The following is a 22,654-nucleotide window of genomic DNA, read 5'->3' as shown; positions in this document are numbered from 1 at the left end:
TGTGTGTGTGTGTGTGTGTGTGTGTGTGTGTGTGTGTGTGTGTGTGTAGGGGTACAGTAGCAGCTGTTTTGTGTGGTGTTAGGCGGCAGGTGAACGCTGTCTTCTACTCTGCAGCTTCTGAAGGCAAACAGAAAAGAGAATTGAGGGGGGTGGTGGGTAGAAGGAGAGACTGCCAGGGACAAGAGGAGAGAGAGGCTCCATTCAGAAGAGCGTTTCAATGCAAACTGTACCCTTTAAGTGAAAATTGGGTAGTTACTCGATAAGTAATTATCAAAAATAGTCTAAATCTATTAAATGAATGGCAAGTGAAGATTGTGGAGGAAGAAGAAAGGGCTAGCTGACAGGAATCATAGAAAGAAAGAAAGGGTAAAAGAGAATATGGAGGAGGAGGAGTTGAGAAAGATGATGAAGAAGAGCAGGAGGCAGGGGAGGAGGGACTGAGGTCTTTGAGAGAATGTAGAGGAATGTGGGGAGCAGGTGGTGAGTGGTGACATGAAAAGCAGTGGTGACAAATGCAGCCGGTCGGCCGGCGGCCACAGAAAAGCACTCTGAATGAAATGGTGGCATCAGATTTCTCCACAAGCACAGCAACAGCTCCATGAGAAGGAGGAGGAGAAAAAAACTCCACGAAGGGAAGGAGACACGCAAGGTGTCTTCTGAGTGAACATACATGGGCATCAGTGTTGTTTTCAATCATAATAACATATTTATTACACATGCATTTTGATGGCTAGTAGACTATGCCATAATTAAATTTTGTTTAAAAAAATACACAAATGGTTTGACTTGGAAGAACACTGGTTGCTGGAGTTAACTCGTTAGTTTTACAGATGAGAGTCACCCTGATTCCCTTAAGGCCCTGGATGTTGTGGGGCTGGCTTGGTTGACATGCCTTTGCAACATTGCATGGGCATCGTGGGCAGTGCCACTGGATTGGCAGACTGGGGCGTTGGTTCTCCTCTTCAAAAAGGGGGGACCAGAGGGTGTGCTCCAATTACAGGGGTATCACAATCCTTAGCCTCCCTGGTAAGGTCTATTCAGGGGTACTGGAGAAGTGAGTCCGATCGTTGGTCGAACCTCAGAGGAACAATGCGGGTTCCATCCTGGCCGTGGAACACTGGACCAGCTCTTTACCCTCACTAGGGTCCTCAAGAGGTCATGGGAGTTTGCCCATCCAGTCTACATGTGTTTTGTGGACTTGGAGAAGGCAAGACCATGTTCCTCAGGGTACACTGTGGGAAGTGCTCCCTGAGTATGGGATTGGGGGCCTGTTGCTATGAGCTCTTCGGTCACTATACAAGTGGTGCAAGAGCTTGGTTCGCATTGCCGGTAGTGTCAGACCACTTCAGGGTGGGAATTGGACTTTGCCAGGGCTGCCCATTGTCACCAATTCTGTTCATAACTTTTATGGACAGAATTTCTTGGTGCAGCCAGGGGGCGGAGGGATTCTGGTTTGTTGGCCTCAGGATTCCATCTTTGCTCTTTGCAGATGATGTGGTCCTGTTGGCATCATTGTGCCATGATCTTCAGCTCTCACTTGAGCAGTTTTCTGCCAAGTGTGAAGTGGCTGGGACGAGAATCAGCACCTTCAAATCTGAGGCCATGGTCCTCAACCGGAAAAGGACGGATTGCTCTCTTCGTGTCGAGGGTGAGGTTCTGCCTCGGGGGAGTTCAAGAATCTTGGGGTTTTGTTCACGAGTGAGGGAAGAATGTAGTATGAGATTGACAGACAAACTGGTGCATAATCTGCAGAATTGTGGACTCTGTACTGGTCCATTGTGGTGAAGAGAGAGCTGAGCTGTAAGACAAAGCTCTCTGTTTACTGGTCGGGCTACGTTCCTACCCTCACCTATGGTCACAAGCTCTGGGTAGTGACCGAAAGAATGAGGTTGCAGATACAGGCGGTTGAAATGAGTTTCCTTTGGACTCTCCCTTAGAGATAGGGTGAGAAGTTCAGTTATCCGGGAGAGACTCGGAGTAGAACTGCTGCTCCTCCACATCGAGAGGAACCAGTTGAGGTGGTTCAGGCATCTGGTAAAGATGCCCCTGGACGCCTCTGTAGGGAGGTGCTTTGGGCATCGGACAGTATATAAAAGTGAGATAGGTCTATACGAACCGCATTTTACAGGAACTTTATTTTTCTTAGATAACAGCAAGATTATAGATTGACACATGGACAGTGGTGATATTTGTGCAGCAAGTGATTCTTCAAACACAGACACTAGTAAAGGTGAGTAGTCTTGAAAATTTCTTATAAAACTCAGATGGGAAACCATCTGGTCTTAGGGATTTTCCACTTTGCATATCGTTGATTGCAGAGTTTGCCTCAGCTACAGAGAACTCTTTTTCCAAAGCTTTAGCCAGATCAAGACTCACTGAAGGAAGTTCTAGATCTTTAAATATGTTCTTCCAAGTCCAGTAGGTGACAATTCAATCGATTAGTAACATTTACTAAAACATATTAATTCTAGCATGCTTCTCATACATTTAAACCATTTTTGCTGTGTAGCGGTGTAAAATATTGCATTTTAGTGTTCACATTTTAACATCGTAGTAAAGGACTGTGCCACCAGGGAACATTGTTTCTATCAAGATGTCTACAAGGCCAGCAACTACGTTTTAATATAGCTGCTTACAGTGGTGAACATACATTAGAATGGTGACTCTGAATGATTGGCAGTTCTTGTATGCTGCAGTCTCTGATATTTTGTGTCTTCTAACAACTTTCTATCAAATCCAGACTGAATGCTATCGGTGTCTTGTGTATAGGATTAAAAAACACTGGTGATCCTTAGGTTCTGACATCCATCAATCATCTCTGGGCACCAATGACAGTCAAAGACACCTTTTGATAGGTTCTGACCACATCAGACTGGGAACATCCTAGAAGAACAGCAGTTCTAAAAATTATATATTCCAACAAATGACACTTCGCACACAGGGACGCATTGCCTTTTATAAAGCCGTCTAAGTTTGTGCATCTAAGCTCAATCAGTTGAAGGCTTCATTCTTGGTGTACTACTGAAAATATGTCAGTTACTGTATGTTTTCTGAAGTCACAAGGCTTTTCATGCATGCTCTGCTTTTCATTACCCCAGTGGAAGATAAAAATTGTATCATACTGAGTTCCCTGGTGTTTTCTGTTAGAGATGTGAGTCTTAATTGGTTAGACCTACAAACATTTACATGGATTTTTTAAAACGGCACACATCGTTAGTGCAGATGGTGTCATTAATGGATATCCCTGTATGGTAGCAAATTAAACTGAGCAACATTTAAGTATGTGTGACTTTTGGTTAAATTACAGAATTTCTTTATTGGACTGATGGAGCCATTAATGTTACATATTTCATGTCTACAAAGGTCTTTGGATACATGGCTCTGTGTGTGCATGTGTGTTAAAGGTCTTTGTCTGCTGCTGGTTCAGCCGGCGCTGGCAGGCCTGTGGGAAAGGATTAGACTTTCACGCCTTTTCCTCTACACTGAAGCCCTATCAAAGACATTCCTTGCATAACAAATCAAGAGTACTGTCTCTCTCTCTCTCTCTCTCTCTCTCTCTCTCTCTTTCTCTGTCTCTCTCTCTCTCTCTCTCTCATCCCCCTCCCCACACACGCCTCCTGTTAATCATTGCCCAACAATATCTCTTAGGATTCAGAAATGACTTTCTTGTGTTGTCCCTAGAGTCACATCTAGATGACAAGGGAATTTCTGTGGTACAATATAAAATACATACCTAGAGTTTAGGTACAAATGTGCACTATTGTTAAGAAGTGTACATTACTGGACTATAAAATGCATTGATTACCCTTATCTGTGATGCAGACTCCAGTATTCAAGCTGGAGGTTCATTCATTTACGTTTAGACCATGACAAACCCAAATTGTTCAGGTACACTTCATCCACCTCAAAATTTGTTTTATTCAAGCTTTTTCTTGTCCTGGGCTTTGTTTATCTTTGCTAAGGAACAGCAGATTTGAACTAAGGACACTGCTAAGCTCTGAAAGGAGCTCTTTAAGGAACTCGATTCAGCCACCATGTCTATTAGTGAGGATGCAAAATCTGAGGACTCAAAGTTAGATGAGCCCATTACCTTGGCAGAGGTTGTCTATGTAATTAAAACACTCTATGTGGCAGGATGCCAGGAGTGGATAAGATCACAATTGAGATCCTGAAGCCTCTGGGTGTTGTGATGCTGTTGATATACCTCCTGGAAGTTGCCAGGTGGATTTAGACAATGCTTGAAGAGAAGAGTGTTCAAAAACATAAAAAAAGAAAAATCCACTGCTCAAATTGTCAAGGAGAGAGAGTTTGAAAAAATGATCCAACTGATTGTTGAACCCCAGGACTGCAGCTTTAATCCAGATTGTGGAAGACTGGACAAATGTTTCCTCTTGCAGAGTTCTTCAAGGTATTATTGCAATTCCACCATGCAGTCCACAAGTGTTGTAGACCTGGATAAGGTCTACATACATATTGCCTTGATAATTTTGAGGGGGTGCATGACTTTACAGGTTGATTTTGCAAGTTATCAGGTCCTTCTATAACTAAATAAAGAGCTACAGTATGTCCACATTCTCAGAACAATGTCAAACTTATTTCCAGTGCGACACTGACTCCACCAAGATTGTCTCTACTGACAGATTATTTTTCTCATGTTTATAAAAACAATCTCAAAAAGCAGTAACTGCAGAAAGGAAGGTGTTTTTGGTGAAATCTCAGGGAATAATTATGAGGTTTACAGAAAATGACATTACCGTAGTTGCACACTGGAGCAGGTTGCATGTGAGTGTTAGCTTCTTTTTTTACAGTCACTCACAACAGCTTGAGCATGAATGCCAATCCAACACTAAACAGAATACACAACTGGGACCACCCATCCAAACACATACCCTGGAAAAGTCCACCCATGCCGTGCAGCTCACCCAGTCTCTTGTGTTCCAACACAGCATGTGATTTCAATCAATCAAATCCTGGTTCACGTCAAACTTCCTTAAATTTAGCAGTGACAAAACTGAGTTTCTACTAAATCCACACATCCAAAGTCAGCAGTATTTCCATCATCACTGACAGCTTCTTGGTTCCTCCCTCCCCTCAAGTTAAGAGTCTGTGTGTCGACATCACGCTCTCATTTTACTCTCGCATCGAAAACATTACTCGGTTTGCGTATTTCCACCTACGAAACATCAAACGACTCTTCTTCCCTCTTTCCACACTTTGCTTCCATCCATGGACTTGTCATTTCATGAATTAAGTATTGCAACTCTCTCCTCTTCGTTTTCCCTCACAAATCCTTTCAAAAGCTTCAAATGGCCCAAAATTCAGCTACCCACATCATTATCAAACCCCCCTAATTTTACCACATCATCCCAGTCCTACAGCAGCTCTACTGGTCATGTTCAAATTTCAATTTAAAATCCTCCTGTAAACATTCAAAGCCGTCCACAACTTCAACCCTCCTCATCTGTTCAGTCTCCTGCACATCACCACGCCCTCCCACTCCCTCCGTTCTTCCTCTTCTATCCACCTCATCATGCCTTTTGTCCATCTCAGCACCCTGAGAAACAGAGCTTTTTCCCACTCTGCTCCCCAACTCTGGAACACTCTTCGTCCAGACATCCACAATATTCAAAGTCAAGGTCGAGGTTTCTTTATTGTCATTCACATCATGAAAAGCGAGAGCCCCCACCCCCATTATGACAACCTTCTACAGGGGGGCCATCGAGAGCATCCTGATGAGCTGCTCCACTGTGTGGTACGGGGCCTGCACAGCATCCTGCCGCAAATCCCTCCAGCGGATCGTGAGGACAGCTGAGAAGATCATTGGCACCTCTCTCCCCTGCCTTCAGGACCTCCACAGCTCTCGCCTCAGAAGTAAAGCCCTCTGCTGGGTGGGAGATCTCGACCACCCGCTACACTGCTTCTTCAACCTGCTGCCATTAGGGCGGAGACTACGTAGCCTCAGTTCTAGGACCAGCAGACTGTGGAACAGCTCCGTCCATCAGGCCGTGAGGATGCTGAACTCTCTGCCTGCCCCCCCTCAGCCCCCTCTCCCACTTCTGCCACCCTGCACACACTAACTCAGCTTCCTGACACCCCCCCCCCCACTCACCCCCCCCCCTTCAAATATGCTCTGGGACATTTATTTATTTTCATGAATAGTTTATGAACTCGGTCACTTTAACAGCCTACAAGCTCACTCTACTGTTTATTGCATTATATTTTGCACTACTGTTATGATCAACTCGTCCTGTTTATTCTGGTAATTCTGGTATTGTCATTTCCACTTAATCACCTCATCAGTACATAACTGTGACTCTATATAGAACCGGTATGCACACCTTCACTTTACTAAGTTTCTCAGGTTTATACTTTATATTGCACTATTGTTTACTCTGGCCTTGCACATCCATTATCTACCTCTCATCACGTTATTGTCTTCAGTCAGCGTCCCTTTGTCTCCTGTTAGTCACTATTGAGCACGTTGCATCAGAGGTCCTGCTGCTGTTCATTTTTACTTTTATATTTTTTATATAACTAGTTGTGTTAGTTTATTTTTGCTAATGTTGTTGTTTGCTGCAACTTGAGTAGGAGTGTAACGCAATTTCAATTTCTATGTATGTCCTGTACATATGCAGAATTGACAATAAAATCAATCAATCAAAAAACATCATATGTGGTGGGATGAAATTTTGTACACAGGGTCCCAGTTAAATCCAACAAAAATATAAATTGTAAAGAAAAACAATAATAAGATCTAAGATATGAACTAAGAAATACACTAAACTAAGAATACGCTAAGCATTAACAGTACAAAAACAATATGCCAAAGAACAGCAGCACAAACATGAGTCTGTGTGAGCAGATGAGTACGAATAAACAGAGCAGCATGTAATAAATCAGCAGCATGAGATCAGCAGCATGGATAGTCAGCAGCACATATCAACAATCAACTGGCATTACAGTGATTTTTTTTTTACATTGATTATCCTGATTAGAGATTCATGACTCTAACAGCCTCAGGGTAGAAGCTGTTCCTCAGTCTAGTGGTTCTACACTTAATGCTCCTCAACCTCCTGTCTGAGGGGAGCGGGGCAAAAAGTGTGTGTGCTGGGTGAGAGGGGTCCTTCATGATGCAGGTGGCCCTCTTCCTGCATCTGGATGTGTAGATGTCTGTGATGGTGGGGAGACTGACTCCAACAGTCTTTTGTGCAGCCTCCATGCCACACGTTGATGCTGGAGCACAGGATGCTCTCCACTGCACACCTGTAGAAGGAAGTGAGGACTGAGCTTCCCAGACCAGCTTGTCTCAGCCGCCTGAGGAAGTAGAGTCTCTGATGAGCTTTCTTGATCAGGCTGGTGATGTTGTTGCTCCAGCTGAGGTTGTCATTCAGGTGTACACTCAAGTACTTGTAGCTGGAGACCACTTCCACCGCAGATCCTCTTATGTTCAGGGGTGTGTAGGTGCGTTTGTTCCTTCTGAAGTCCACAATCATCTCCTTTGTCTTCGTCACATTGATGTGAAGGTTGTTCTTCCTGCACCAGCTCTCCAGGTGTTCCTACTCCTGCCAGTAGCTGGATTCATTGTTGTTTGTGATGCATCCAACTACAATTGTATTGTCTGTAAACTTTACGATATGACAACCTGGATGGGTAGGTGGTGATGTGCAGTCATACATGAGCAGAGTGAATGCACAGCCCTGCGGGGAGCCAGTTCTGAGGGTTATGGTGGAGTAGAATAAGTTGTGGATCCTTACAGACTGCAGTCTGTTTATTAAAAAGTCCAGGACCCAGCTGCATATGGAGGGGCTTAGTCCTAGTGTGAGTAGTTTGTCCACCAGAGTCCGGGGAATCATGGTGTTGAAGGCAGACATGAAGTCCACAAAGAGCATACGGACATAGGAGTCCTTCTGCTCTATATGGTGAGAGCAGTGTGGCCCACAGAGGAGATGGCATCCTCTGTTGATCAATTTTTTTCAGTATGTGTATTGGTGAGGGTCCTTGCTGATGTTTATGGTTGTTTGGATGTGGGTCATGACCAGTCTTTTGAAGCATTTAGCGACTATCGGGGTGAGGGCTACTGGCCGATAGTCATTCAGACCAGTCACTGTAGGGCTCTTTGGGACTGGGATGATGGTAGCGGTCTTCAGGCAGGTGGGAACTGTTGCCAGGGAGAGGGAGGAGTTAAAGATGTTGGCCAGTACTTCATAGAGCTGACTGGCACAGTCTTTCAACACCTTCCCCAGGATGTTGTCTGGGCCAGTGGCTTTGTGATGATTAATCCTCCTGAAGGTACTCCTTACTTCAGCTGAGGTCACGCTTAGGGCTGAGTACCGAACTTCGGTTCTTTTATGGTATTGACCGAACTGCTTCGATCAGTATATGTATCAAAAGATGCCTGTCTTTCTGTGTCAAGTTTCAGTGATTGGCTGTAACCTTACACATGGTTTCAACCACATGGTTTCAACCACGTGTAACGTTACAGCCAATGTCAGTGCAGCAACTTGCAGCCACCAAGAAAAACCAGGAAAAACACTTACGTGGTTACACCCACAGGTGAGATTTACATGGGGATATGGCAAGCCTTAATAGCCATTAATAGCCACAAATAGCCACTTGTGGCTTGCCACAATATCTGTGTTGTGAACTAGTTGCATCTGTCGGCAACACGACTAATTTGATGAAGCGCCTGACCGTGCATGGAATCAATTTAAAAGCGGAAAGTTGCTCTGTGTTTGACTGCAAGGAGAGAGGACCACAGCCATCCTTCTCTCAACATTTAAGTCAGCCTGTGGGTGTTACAGAGTCTGAAAATTTCCACAACCGGACTCTGCTTCACATCGAAGACGGCGCTGTGCCTGGGATTTCAGCTGGTAAGTTTACATTTGTTAACGTTACTGCAATTTAATACATGCATCATATTGCTGTCCTTCATGCACAGGAGTGCAGAGGATCCCACACTGCAGCTAGGAATCTGGAACAAGCCTCCACAAGTGAGACAGCATCGCAGGTGACTAATGTTAATAAATAAAATTTAACACTTTTCATTTAATATAAGTTAAAGTGCTATGCATATCATATGGCGGTTAAGGAATATATGTCACCAGCTCTTACAGCTGTTGCACAATTTTTGTAGCAAATAAGCCTAAATAAGAGGAATATGTTCTGACAATGGAACGTATATAATCAATCAACCTTTATTTATACAGGTAAATCCCATTGAGCCTCGAGGACTCATTTACAAGAGAGACCTGATTTCAACAAAGAAAGATGACAACAATGGACAACAGCAACAACAATAAACAGTTATAAAAAAGCATACTATAAAACATTGGTATCAGTATTGGTTATCGGCTGAATAAGTTTTAACATACAGTATCAGCATATCAGATATCGGCCAAAAATCCAATATTGTGCATCCCTACTCAAAACCCATCTGTTCAGGTTAGCCTTCTTGCTCTATTTTCTTAGTACTGGTAATTTCTGCTAGTTTTTACATTATAGTCTGTGCTTTAATTGTAATTTTTGACTGCAATTTATTTAATTTTGTAAAGTGTCCTATGGTGTCCTGGAAGTCATAAAAAAATAAAATGTATATTCGTTATTATTATCATTATTATTGAGCTCTGCATTCTCTCCTGACAGTGAAGTAGCCAATGAGAGAAAAGAAAAGAAAAAAACAAACTTTCAAACATGTTTCTACCTGGAGACACAAACTTGAAATTTTAGTCTTTGAACATCCATCCAACCATTTTCTTTACCCGTTTATTCCATTTTGGGTCACGGGGGTCGCTGGTGCCCATGTCCAGCAATCACTGTGCGAGGGGCGGGGTACACCCTGGACGGGTCGCAAGTCCATCACAGGGTCACATAGAGACAAACGAGACAAACAACCATTCACTCTCTCACTCACACCTAGGGACAATTTAGAGTTACCAATCAGTCTAACATGCATGTTTTTGGTCTGTGGGAGGAAACCAGAGTACCCGGAGAAAACCCACGCATGCACGGAGAGAACATGCAAACTCCACCCAGAAAGGCCCCTGGACCGGGGTTTGAACCAAGGACCTGCTCGCTGAGAGGCAGCAGCTCTACCAGTTGTGCCACCGTGCTGCCAGTCTTTGAACAACATAAAAAAAAAAAAAATGGTTGTGCAATGGAAAAGTAGTTTACAGAAAATAAGAAAAAAACTGAAAAAAAATAAATAAACAGAACTACAGTGAAAATATTGTACAAATGTATGTTAAATAAATATAATTTTAAATTTAACAAATCATACATACTGACCAGGCAGCACAGTGGTGCAACTGGTAGAGCTGCTGCCTCTCAGCGAGCAGGTCCTTGGTTCAAACCCCGGTCCAGGGGCCCTCTGGGTGGAGTTTGCATGTTCTCTCCATGCATGCGTGGGTTTTCTCCGGGTGCTTCTGTTTCCTCCCACAGACCAAAAACATGCATGTTAGGCTGATTGGTAACTCTAAATTGTCCCTAGGTGTGAGTGAGAGAGTGAATGGTTGTTTGTCTCGTTTGTCTCTATGTGTCCCTGTGATGGACTTGCGACCCGTCCAGGGTGTACCCCGCCCCTCGCACAGTGATTGCTGGACATGGGCATCAGCGACCCCCGTGACCCAAAATGGAAGAAGCAGATAAAAGATAATGGATGGATGGATGGGTCATGTACTGGGAAAGTTGGAGGCTGGAGAGTCCACACACCTGTTTTTGACTCAATGGAGTCACTTCAGTTCCTCTTTTGTGAACTGAGCATTAAATACTTTCAAATATCAAACCATTATTCACAAATAAAAGCCAAGCATTACTTAAATCATCCTGCTGACCTAGGGTCAAAATGCCTCCTCAAAAGGCCTCAGGTCATTTTGACCCTAGGGCAGCAGGAGGGCTAAAATAAAGTACCTCATGTCAGGGCAGTTTTAAACCAGGATTGTTTTAGGTTAAGAAATACCAGAATGGTCAAACCTCAACAAATGTGTGGTCTCAGGCAATATAAAGATCTTGTGCAGTCTGCATGTGAACACAGAAAGTCTGTGTTCACATCATATTCTAGCTCATCATCTATAAAACGGAACAAGTTATAGCTGGATATTTGTTGTAAAATTGAGTTAAAGCCAGTTGCCTGTAGGGCTCATGTTGAAGCAAATTAATTCTGAAGATTTTTTTATCGCTCAGACTTCTTCCCGTTTATTGAACAGCAGAAAATAGTTCCTGTGTACTTCCAACCAGCATATTGGAGTTCTGATGAACGATTTTCATCTTAAAGAAGGAAGTCAAAGACGCTTTTTCATTCTATAAATCGTATTTTTATTGTGTTGTCGACACAAAGACGAATACACTGTTGGGTGTCAGCCGCGGACCACCAGCGTAAAGTAGACACGACTGTGAAATGATTTGTGAAAACAACAATTATAGTCTATGGCTTACAGAGAACGACACTGAACCTATTTACAAACTCGAATCAACTCATTGACAGTTTGAAAATCGGAGCACAAAGCTTTTTCTCTTCATAAATATAAAAAGGGAGGGCAAGGAAACACACAAAAAAAGGCCAACTATGGGCCTAGATGTGAATAAAGTCTCTTTCACCGAGACAGCTTAACACTCAAAAGAGTTATACATATCCCATTTTCTGTTATGGCACCGGTATCGAAGCATGCCGTGGACTCGCTGGTATCCCATCGCAGACGCTTCGCCTCAAGCAGGTTTAACAGAGCTGGTAGGCACTGACCCAACGAGTTGAATAGAATAAACACTAAACGAATAAAAGAAACTAAAAATCAGAGATCGATCTTGGACTGTCACATGAGGTATTGTGGATCAACGCATCTCTGTACATTGTCTTAATTTTTCCTCTCCTTTTTTTTGGAACAGTTTGGAAATTCATTACATAAGCACAAAAAAACTGATCACATAAAATCTACACAAAACAAAATGAGGATGTCAATAACACAATTTTCTATGAGAAAATCCAAACCTAAAATGGCAGTATATTGACATTTATATGTATATATAATAAAAAAAAAAAACATAGCAGCAAACAGAAAAAAAGCATTGTTTGAATTCTTTTTTTTTTCATCTTTTGTGTTTTTCTTTTTTTAAACACATAGCTGGAATTTACATTCTATAGCAGCGGAATACAAGGAGTGTTTCTCTCCTACGTTCTATCCTTAATGTACAATCAGAAACCTAGTTTAAAAGAGCTCCTACGGTTCGACACCCTCACAAATAAAACGTACTTTAAACGTGACGCCAACTTTCTCCACCTTGCGTAGGAGCCCTTACCTAAAACACACATACTAGTGGGTCTTCACCCTCTTTGTATTCACTTTTTACCCCTTGGTTATTGTTGCCAGCTTTACTCGCCACCTTGTTTCAGGGAAGTCCCCAAGAAATGCAGCCCACGTCTTTCAGGTTTGTGCAAAATCTTGTCAATAGTCTTATCATTCCTCTTTTTTTCTTAGCTTCATCTGTGTCCCAGAATCCGTGAGCGGTATTTAAGCTGAGGTTGGTTATCGGCAGGGAGGTGGGATGAGAGGTGGGGGGGTGATCTCCTGGTGATTTAGAAGCACACTAGAGATTTCATTTCCCTGTGTTTCTTGACCGCAGGGCTGCTCTGGAGCAAGATAAGCTCATTGTTTTGAGTTAAACATCAGTAGCTGGAGCCCCGATCTGTTCGGGTATAAACATATACCCCCCCCCCCCCCCCAAAAAAAATATGAAAATAAAAGCATTATTTAAATTGTAAAAATAATACTACTTCTTTATTTCATCTGTGGCGTTTTCAGCCTTCGGCTCTTTGAGCTGATGTTTAACTGAACCTGTGACGGTGGTGGAAACACCAGAGCAGCTCTGTCTGTCCAGCTACAACGCACTCACTCCTCAGTCTGGTTACTTTGTCCCATCGCATTAATCTGATCCGGGTGCAGCTGTATCCACACACTCTACATCTCCATCACTGGAAGACTCCAGCTCAAACTCCCTGTTCTCTTTTTTTCATGTTCCTTTACAACCTAATGCTTTTTTTTTTTTGCTTTTTTTTTTTAGTCGAGCCAGCGTTGCTGACTAAAAGTGCTTATTCTTTTGTATAAAAACAAATTCATTGGAATGATATTAGATCTAACTACACAGAGAAATAAAATACAGACTGGACTGTTTTGCTCACATATACGTTGATTTGATGTTATCAAGTTACAGCAAGCAGGAATGAGTAAAATTCATGTTGTCAAGGAATGAACAAACATTTTCGTTTGTCCAAATTAGCAGCCCATATTCTCTAAGATCATAAAAAACAGAGCACTCAGTACACTGGCTTAAAAAAAAAAAAAAAAGAAGCTTGGAACAGAAGAGGTATAAGACTAAATGATGTCGTAAAATAAAGTGACTAAACATAAGCAAGCCGGGGATAAATGAATGTTTGCACTACAAGACAAACATGGGAACTTGGCAGAAAGTCTAAGTCATTCTAGATACAAGACAAAAGAAATCAAAAGGAAGGACCTGAAGGCAGACTAAGAGAACCCACTGCACATTACACTTTGGGATGTTTTAGTAGGCATGTCAAGTCTGTGGCAATTTAAAAATTCCTAGTTTAATATGTGAGGGAATGAGAAAAATATCTACTAAAATATCTGCTTCTGTGGCTTCAGCTCCAGCCCTCGCAGGCCGTCCACGTTCAGTCTTGTCTCATTTCTGTAGTGTTCAGTTGATTTCCCAAGGAGGAAGGGGACACTGGCAGGAAATGTGACATGGGGTGTTTAGCGTGGCAGGCAGGGCTGCTACGTCTTGTCTTGGCAGCTGCAATGGACAGCGGGCATGTGAGAGACATTATCGGCCATGACAGCAGCCCACCGGGAGGCAGGAGGACAGAAGAGGGGATGCAGAGTTGAGATGAAGCAACCCCTCCTCGCCCCTCCAGTCAGCTCCCTCTGAGGACAACTTCCTCTTTACCATCAGGTTTATCGGGCGACGCGCCTGCGGATCATCTTCAAATGTTGACGTCTCTCACATCTGTAGGCGTGCAGGACAGGTCCACCTCCTCGTCCACGTGTTTGGTTTCCGTTGTACCACTGTGCAGCTGAGCCTGCCGCAGGCTGGACTCCAGCAGGGACTCGATCTGCTCCTGACATGACCGTAAGCAGTCCTGCATGTGGACAGGACAACAATGAGTCAAAACCACTGCTGCGCTCAACATGTGACATGTATCCGTTTTTTTGGGGGTGTGTGTGCGTGTGGCTTCATACCGGGTCACTGCGAATGACCTGTGACAAGAAGTTGGTAAGGTTCTGGGAGGACAGGGAGGCATCTTGGTTCTTCAGGTAAAGACCTTGAACAGCAGCCACCACACTGCCTGCCGCCACCATGGACGGAGGACTGGCAATGAAGTTGACATCTATTAAAAAGAGACAACACATTTAATGCCACAGAATTTATACAATCGCATAAAGGCAATAAATATTAGCATTACTCAACATCAGTCTTACTTATCCGATATCAACAGGGTGCATCAATTAAAAGTTAGCAATGATGTCATACCTGTAGCACAGAGTGCCACGAAGGTCTGAGCGTGTTTTCTGAGGGTCTGTTTTGTGGATGGGTGGATATTCAGCTTGGACAGGAAGTGCTCGATGAAGTCGTGTGGAGTGACTGAAGCCAGATCCCACTTCAGCTTGCTGAGAACCAGAAGCTCCATTTGCTGTAGACGGACCAGACCAGACCAGTCAGTCAAACTTACTCGGAGAAAAACACTCATCCTGATGTTAAGAAGTCTTTACAGTTTTAATCCTGGCATTTTACGATTTTTAGTTAATGTGCAGCTCGTTCGTTAGCATTAGTTTCCATCACTTAGTTTGCGCATAATTTTCTAATTTTAATTACTTTCGTAATTCTCTTAAGCTAATTCCATGTTTAGTTTTTTTTTATTATCTTACATTATCCGTTGAGTTAGTCTGTTTAAAACTGATGATGTCACTTAAAAGTCCCTCATTCTCTGAGAGAAGTAAAACAGCTGGCCAAAAAAAAAAGAAGAAAATCTGGCAACACATCCTTAAGAAAGCGCATTGTTCCGTCTTCGTCCACTGCCTGCACCCCTGCTCCATGGCCACTAGGTGTCACTGTGAACCATGAGCTTCTAGAAAAGTCAGTGGGACCATTCATGAAATCAGAGAGGCCTTCCAGTCACCATGGGAAAGTCACAGCCAGCCATTCAACACTGCTGCATGTTGACTTTGTTTCTTTCATAAAATCTATCCAATTTACTTCAATATCTTCTCACCACCGTGTCAACGACCAAACAGGTGACCTGCTCTTCTTCTGGTTACGTGTCCACCCCTTAACTTTCCCTAAATGAATGCTGACCGCAGTAATGTAAGTGTTATTATGTAACATCCGTATCTACAGCACTCATTTACCAGAAGTTCTCCGGGCAGGACCGAATTGTCCGTGTAGATGCAGAGTTTCTCTGCCGTTAAGGGCACGGTCTCCTTCATCTTGGATGCTAGAAACATGCACGCAGCCCCGAGCAGCTGTAGCGTCGCTTTCCTGGTGGCCTCCACCGATAGAAATCTGTCCAAATAGTTCATAGCCAGCGGAAAAACCTCCTCCTCGCACTTCTGTTCCTCGCAGACCTGGGAGGTGAAAAGAGCACGTTTGAGGTTACTGCTGCTTTGCAGAAGGACCCCCCCCCACCACCACCACCATCCTCATGAATGTCTTTGCCCCCACCGACTGTCCAGCGCACAGCTGTTTGCATTCAACAGCTGCTCATACCACACTGATTACAAATGACAAAAATATATACATAAATAATAAAAAAAATAAGAAATACACCCTTTATAATTTGATTACATTAAAGTTTGGCGTTTATTTATGAGGTAGGATGTTCAAAAGAAACAAGTGGATGTTGAAACAGATAAAAGTGTGTTAATAAACTTGATCTTTATTAGGGATTATTGAACAGAGGTGTTCCAGCAGAGGAAACGGTCGGGACATAGTTTGCAGTCAGTTCTGACGGAGACACAAAGGTGGCGTAGACGCAAGTTTCACTCTCTAATTTCAACTTCGTCATCTTTTCAAAAAATATTTATAAATACTTAAAAATTACCAGGCAGCGTGCAACCACCACCTAAATGACCCTGATCGAACGCCTGATCGGATGGGAGTGAAAAGAGTCGGGTTGTCGTCCAAATTCGATTTTTCTAGAAATTATTTCTCCCACGAGGCTCCCTTCACGTGCTGCGTGCGACACTTCCCCGCCAGAGCGCCCAGTGCTCCCACTTCAAAAATTATTTAAAAATATACAGCGGCGCATCATTCACGCCGAAACACGTTGTAAATGTGTGAAAACGTGTAAGCTACCGAAGCCGACCGCGGAAAGTCGCGTTTCGCCGCGAAACGTTCATTTAAAATGCCGTTTTTGCCTCTGCGACCTTCACCGACAGAGGCGACTCTCGGGAAGCAAAACAAACTTTACCAGTTCGTACCAGTTGACCAGAGGCTAGCTGACACGATGTGAGGCTTTGGTGCTTTAGAAGCATTTCTGGGAGATTCAACCGCTCCACTGTCATTGACGTTCCAGTTATAGATTTTTAATGATATTAAAATCTTCCCTTACGCACAGGAACAAAGATGGCGCGTAATATGGTTCTGGCACGGGCCGGACTGCATACGTGTACATTGCTGTTATTTTGAAGGAAATCAAGCTAATCTGAACACCTTCTACAGCTTTTAGTGAATATATACTGAGGCTAAATGAACGACAATGTAGCCTGTTCGTGGAAGTGACTTGTTTGGGGACAGTATGGAAGGACCACCCAGCACTCGTCATGATACGAGTACAAAAAGAGCTTAAATAGCGTCATTAACATCTTATAACTTTAACATTGCGGCTAATTTGTTTATGTTCAGGACTTTAGAGGCGAGAGCAAGCTAGCAAGGGGATTCGCTCGCTCGTTCAGAAGTTGAAGTTAAACTAACCTCTAACATCCATGTAGCTAGTATTTTCCTCATTTTGGGCGCAATGTCTTTCTGGACACATTTAAAGTAGTTGGGCGACGGCAGGTAGTTCTCCTCTGCCTTCAGCATGGTCTGCAGAACCCGGTCGTTGAGCAGGTTGACGTCCTGGTAGGCTCTCCGGATCGAGTCCACCTCGCAGCACAGCAGCTGGTCCTCCATAATACTTCGGATGTGACTATGACGCGCAGCCAGCGACACTGAATAAATATTGTGCTGCTTAAAGAGGAAAAAAAAAAAAAACTTTCCTCGGTTAGAGCAGGAAGAAAGCACGAGGCAAAAGTCGGCTCCTTCCTCCTCCACGGGCTGCTGTCGCTGCTGCTGCTGCTCCTTCGGTGTGCGCGAGCCCTCTGAGCAACCCGCCGCTTCCCTCTGCTGAACAAAAACCCTGCTCCGAGCGCGCACGCACCAACTTCTGTCGCTGGGAACAACGGGGAAAGGGAGGGGGACGGAGGACGTGCGTGATGACGTCAGCTGTTGTTAAGGGGGAGAGGGCGGGGGGATCAAAGAGATGTGCGGTCTGCTAGGGAGCGCGCGAGGAAGGACTGTTATATACATATATATGTATAAACCCAAGGAAGGGGAGAGGGGGTAGGGGTGCGGGGGAGACCTCCCTTTTGCGGGCCCCTGTTTCTCCTCCTGGTAGCGCTCGAGGAGGAGGTGGGAGGTCCGAGTCTGAGTAGCGTCTGTCGGCTGACCTGCGCAGGTTAGCGTCTCTTTGTCGGTAGGGGGCGATAATAGCCCTCCTCCTCCCCCCTGTTCCCCCGGCTCGTCGGGACTGAATGAAAGCAGGAGCTCTTTGAGCAAACATGAGGTGAGCACATGGGAGAACAGAGAAACACTGCTTTATTCATTCATTTTATTTACTCCCATTAACACGGAACAGGACAGGAGAGAGTGCGTTGAGTCATGCTACATCCATAACATTTGGAGGCCATTTTTAAAATTCACAGTGCCTTTTAATAACACTATTATTTCTTTTAGTGTGGGAAACTTTGCATTGAGTGCAGACAAATACCAGCCCCAGAACGTTTTTTATTTTTTAACTTCATAGAGACATCAACAAATTAAAAACCTGAATGACTTGAATTCCTGGATTACAGACGAACACATTTCCATAAAGAAACACCGGGTCGTTCTGACTGGAGCGCCACGTTTAGTTGAATTCACCCAGAATCAGTCCAGCTTATCAACGAAGGCGGTTTCTTATAGAGAAGTGTTTGAGTCCAAAAGGTGAAGTTTTGAAGAATGTTCCTCGTTGAGTACAGACACAGGGCGCACACAAACAGGAGGAGGTTGTGGTTGCACCAATGGGAGGAATTGCTGTTACTAGGCAGACTGTAACTTCATGTGGGGAAAAGTTCATTGCACTGCAAAAAAAACCAACTGACATAGTCATTGATTACATTATCAAAATCTTTTGAAGTTGATTCCCAAATAAAGAGCGCCGTGTTTTCCTGTGAACAACTTTATGCTCCTTCATTCATATTTAGACCTTTTCACAGCCAAGAGAAGGAACAATCGAGTGGAAGCTGGAGGAGCCGTAAAGTCCCACATTTAGAGAAAACATCACGAGAGCTTGGCTCTGCATGTAGATGCTCATGTTAAATCCTAAAAGTGTAAACTTCGCATTCAATCTAGTTTCAATATGAATCAGAGCTTTACACATTCCAGGAATTCCTCTTTGGGCTATTGGGTTAACTACCGTAATGCATGGAGAGTTGAGCCTGCAGTCACAGAAGACGTTTGTTTGTTGTTGTTTGTTTGTTGTTATAAGGGACTAAAAAACAATCCTGCACTGCAAAATAGATACACATCTTGCACATGCATTTAAATTCCCAGATTTATCTCAAAGCATCTACTTATAATTTCATCATTTCTTACATTTTGCAACACAATTCAACAATTCCCTGCAAGATCAATAACGTTCTATCTTATCTTTATCTTAAAATCTTTTTTTTTAAGATTCATGTTTAGCCCCGTTTAAAATATTCCAAGTGATCTTACATGTAATTTTGTAAACCTTATCAATGCAATTATTGATTCATAACTTAATGTCAACTCCTCTTAAATAATTAGAGCACTCTGATTTAGCCAAACAAACATCTACACCATCATTTCTCTAATAATGTATTCAGTCTTTTAGCACACAGATAGTTTAGTCATTATGTGTAGGTGTGGTAGCTATTTGGGAAAAAATTTATCTGGCTTCTTAAATTTATTAAACATCTTTTTTTATATGTACATTTTCATATTCTGATGGAAAACACAATGCAAAGTTTTTTTTTTCCTTTAGGCCTAAACAGAAAATCTCTAACAGTTGTACTGATCTCCATTCGTCCTCATGCACAGAGCGATAGAGGCTTTCTGTGGGAAACAAAGGGAGCTGGAGCATGTGACTTTTGCAGTGAGACTCTTCTAGCAGCTTTATGGTAGCAGCAGAGAGATGTTTAAAGGGAAAGCAGGGAGCTGACATCAAACCGGCAGACTGCTGATCAGATCACACAATCTTTCTAACTCACAGCTGGAAAATAACTATCAAAGCTGCAGATTTACATTTGCTTGCAAGCCTATGTGAAGTTCTCTCAAGTTAACACATTTTACCCATGCATCTTTTTCTCCTTCTCATTAATTATAAAGTCATTAAAAGTCATTTTCGGTTCTTAAGCGATTTATTTGGTTAAAAAATAATAATAATAAAGTTTTTTATTTCTTCACATATCCTGATTTTTTTTTTCCAGGTCTTCCTTGTAAATGAGTCCCCAAGGCTCAATGGGATTAACCTGTATAAATAAAGGTTGACTGAATGAATGATGCATGCTCAGTAATCCAGGTAGAAAAATCTAACAAAAGTTAAGTCAGGCCCTCTGGACTGGTTAAAAAAAATAAAATTATAAAGTAATTAAAAGAAAAATAATATTAAGTAAGTAAGTAAGTTGGGCAGCACGGTGACGCAACTGGTAGAGCTGCTGCCTCTCAGCGAGCAGGTCCCTGGTTCAAACCCCGGTCCAGAGGCCTTTCTGGGTGGAGTTTGCATGTTCTCTCCGTGCATGCGTGGGTTTTCTCCGGGTACTCCGGTTTCCTCCCACAGACCAAAAACATGCATGTTAGGCTGATTGGTAACTCTAAATTGTCCCTAGGTGTGAGTGAGAGAGTGAATGGTTGTTTGTCTCGTTTGTCTCTATGTGTTCCTGTGATGGACTTGCGACCCGTCCAGGGTGTACCCCGCCCCTCGCACAGTGACTGCTGGACATGAGCACCCGCGACCCCCGTGACCCAAAATGGAATAAGCGGGTAAAGATAATGGATGGATGGATGAAGTAAGTAAGTTATGCCCCTTTTCCATAGGGACGGCTCGGAACAGTTCGACTCGGCTCAGCTCGGTCCATGTTGATTTTCCATGTGCACTTCAGTACCGCTTCTAGTGGGTGGGGTCCAGAATCCAACGCATCTTACCTGCTGGTGGCAGTAGTGCTCCATTAAGCTATTTACAAGCTACCACTAAACTATTAGAAGAAGAAGACCCTGAAAAGATACACAACAAAAATGGAAGATCTCGTAGCTTTGTTGGACATTCTGCTCAGTCTGTGACTTTTTGTCAAACGTCAAAGAGAAGAGACCCAGAAAAGTCTGCAGGCAGTGAGGCAACAGGCTCTGGAGAAGCACAGGAGAGTGTTGGAAGCCATAAAGACGCGAGTTATACGACATGTGAGGGTAAGCTTAGCTAATGCTAAACTGCTATAGGGAGCCGAGCGTAGAAGTAAGTTCCAGTAAATGTCGATTAAATACGGTTTAGTAATACATGTTGTGTGTGCAAGGGCATCAGAAGCATCCGTAATGTGGGGGGGGACACAATGATGTGTGTAGGTGTGTGTGTGCGCGTGCGTGTGTAAAAAAACTGTACACTAGTGTACAAAAAAGCAACATTTCACCTAGATTTCCTTTAATTCCACACATTTAAAACATGTTTCTCACCAAGTTTGTGTAAATTCATCTGTGAGTTTTAAAGACATTTTAACTTTAATACACTTCAACACAGAGCGTCAGATCTGCACTATTTGTCTTTATAGAGAAATAAAAATCATCACCACTGGACTTTTTAACTTGTGTTCAACACTGCTCATCTAAATGATGTTTGTCATGAAGCTTGAGGACAATAAGGTGTGGGGTTTTAAAGACATTTCAACTTTAATGTACCTGAACACACAGAGTCTCTTACACCTGCAGCGTCTTACAGCGTCACCTTACTGCTAAGCACTCCTCTTCTCTCAAGCATCCTCCTAATCATGAATATGTTTATGATCAACACCCCCCTGGTCAACAACTGCCCGCACTAAGCTCGCTAAACTGGCAAGCGAGCAACACAGAGGTGTCTCCACCTCCTCCACCTGTGCACGTTTTCTGCCGAGGCAGGAGGAGACGTAGAGGAGAAACACTGCAGGCAGCTGCTGTGTTTAGAGTTGGAGGTAACCAGGAAAACCTGGAGTGGAGTTTTAGTGGCCTGAGTATTCTCCTATTAATCAAGTGGAATGGATTTGTTCATGAAGAAAGAGAAACTGCACAGCCTGAACTAATGTTTCATAGTAAAAGTGTGTGTGTGTGTGTGTGCGTGGGGGGGGGGTCCAAATTAACATTTTTTTTAATATGGGGGGGACATGTCCCCTTCACATATAATGGTTGCGATGCCTATGTGTGTGTGTGTGTTTCAGATGATTCTCCAGCAAAATAACTGCAGCAGACCTACAGTCTGTTTATGTCCAGCTCTGGAGCAACAGTGTGCCATTAAAGATGAAAGAGGCTGTTACCTTCCATCGATGTAGGTTGACGATAAAGATGTATTAAAAATATCTTGACTTTTGTTATGACACTTTATTTTTGTTATTTACCAAACACGATGGATAGATGGATGGATGGATGGAATTATAATAATAAAAATGGCCCGAAGAGTTAAAATAAGTCATTTAAATTTGATGTTTTCAGGCAGAGTTAGCTCTCTTTTAAAGACTGACAACTTGTTTTGTTTTGTGAATAGAAAAAAATAAACAGTATTTTATGCAGTTAAATAAGGTGGTTGATTTTTCCCTATGGGTTTCCCTAATGGTCATAAATTTAGCGGACAATAAAAGGGTTAAACTGCAAGCTTCAGAATTTGTCCAGATAAAACATGTCATGTCAGATTATTACTGTCACACCCACGGATTGGATAAAATCTGGATTTAGCTCATAATCATGACTTGAAACAGGTTTCATATACAGGGTGCAAATTTATTTTGAAGTTTCTGGTAAATTAAAAAGAATACACATTATAAAAATGATCAAATTGAACAATATATAAATCCTGTTAATGAACTTTTAATGAACTTTAGTTCATTAAGTCTCTGATGAACCAGATTCTTTGTACAAAAACATCTATATTTAAAATTTTATAGGTTTTTTTCTTATTTTCTCTTACAAACCGGATTCCCAAAAAGTTGGGACACTAAACAAATTGTGAATAAAAACTGAATGCAATGATGTGGAGATGGCAAATGTCAATATTTTATTTGTAATATAACATAGATGACAGATCAAAAGTTTAATCTGAGTAAATGTAACATTTTAAAGGAAAAATATGTTGATTCAAAATTTCACAGTGTCAACA

General features: G+C 42.8%; 1 protein-coding gene across 1 annotated transcript; it reads right to left on the bottom strand.

The window, feature by feature from the left end:
* Positions 1–13,012: 13,012 nt before the first annotated feature.
* ccnd1 (cyclin D1) lies at positions 13,013–17,430 on the bottom strand. Its single transcript, XM_037691349.1, has 5 exons — positions 16,978–17,430; positions 15,414–15,629; positions 14,539–14,698; positions 14,247–14,395; positions 13,013–14,146 (listed from the first exon to the last, which is right to left on the bottom strand). Exons 1-5 carry the CDS (start codon positions 17,173–17,175, stop codon positions 13,991–13,993), a joined length of 879 nt encoding a protein of 292 aa, XP_037547277.1. The 5' UTR covers positions 17,176–17,430; the 3' UTR covers positions 13,013–13,990.
* Positions 17,431–22,654: the final 5,224 nt, after the last annotated feature.

The sequence above is a fragment of the Nematolebias whitei genome, chromosome 2, assembly GCF_014905685.2.
Source record: "Nematolebias whitei isolate Nwh7 chromosome 2, NemWhi1, whole genome shotgun sequence".
Taxonomy (NCBI): Eukaryota; Metazoa; Chordata; class Actinopteri; order Cyprinodontiformes; family Rivulidae; genus Nematolebias; species Nematolebias whitei.
Note: the sequence above shows the minus strand (reverse complement) of the source record. Positions and strands in the feature narration are given on the sequence as shown.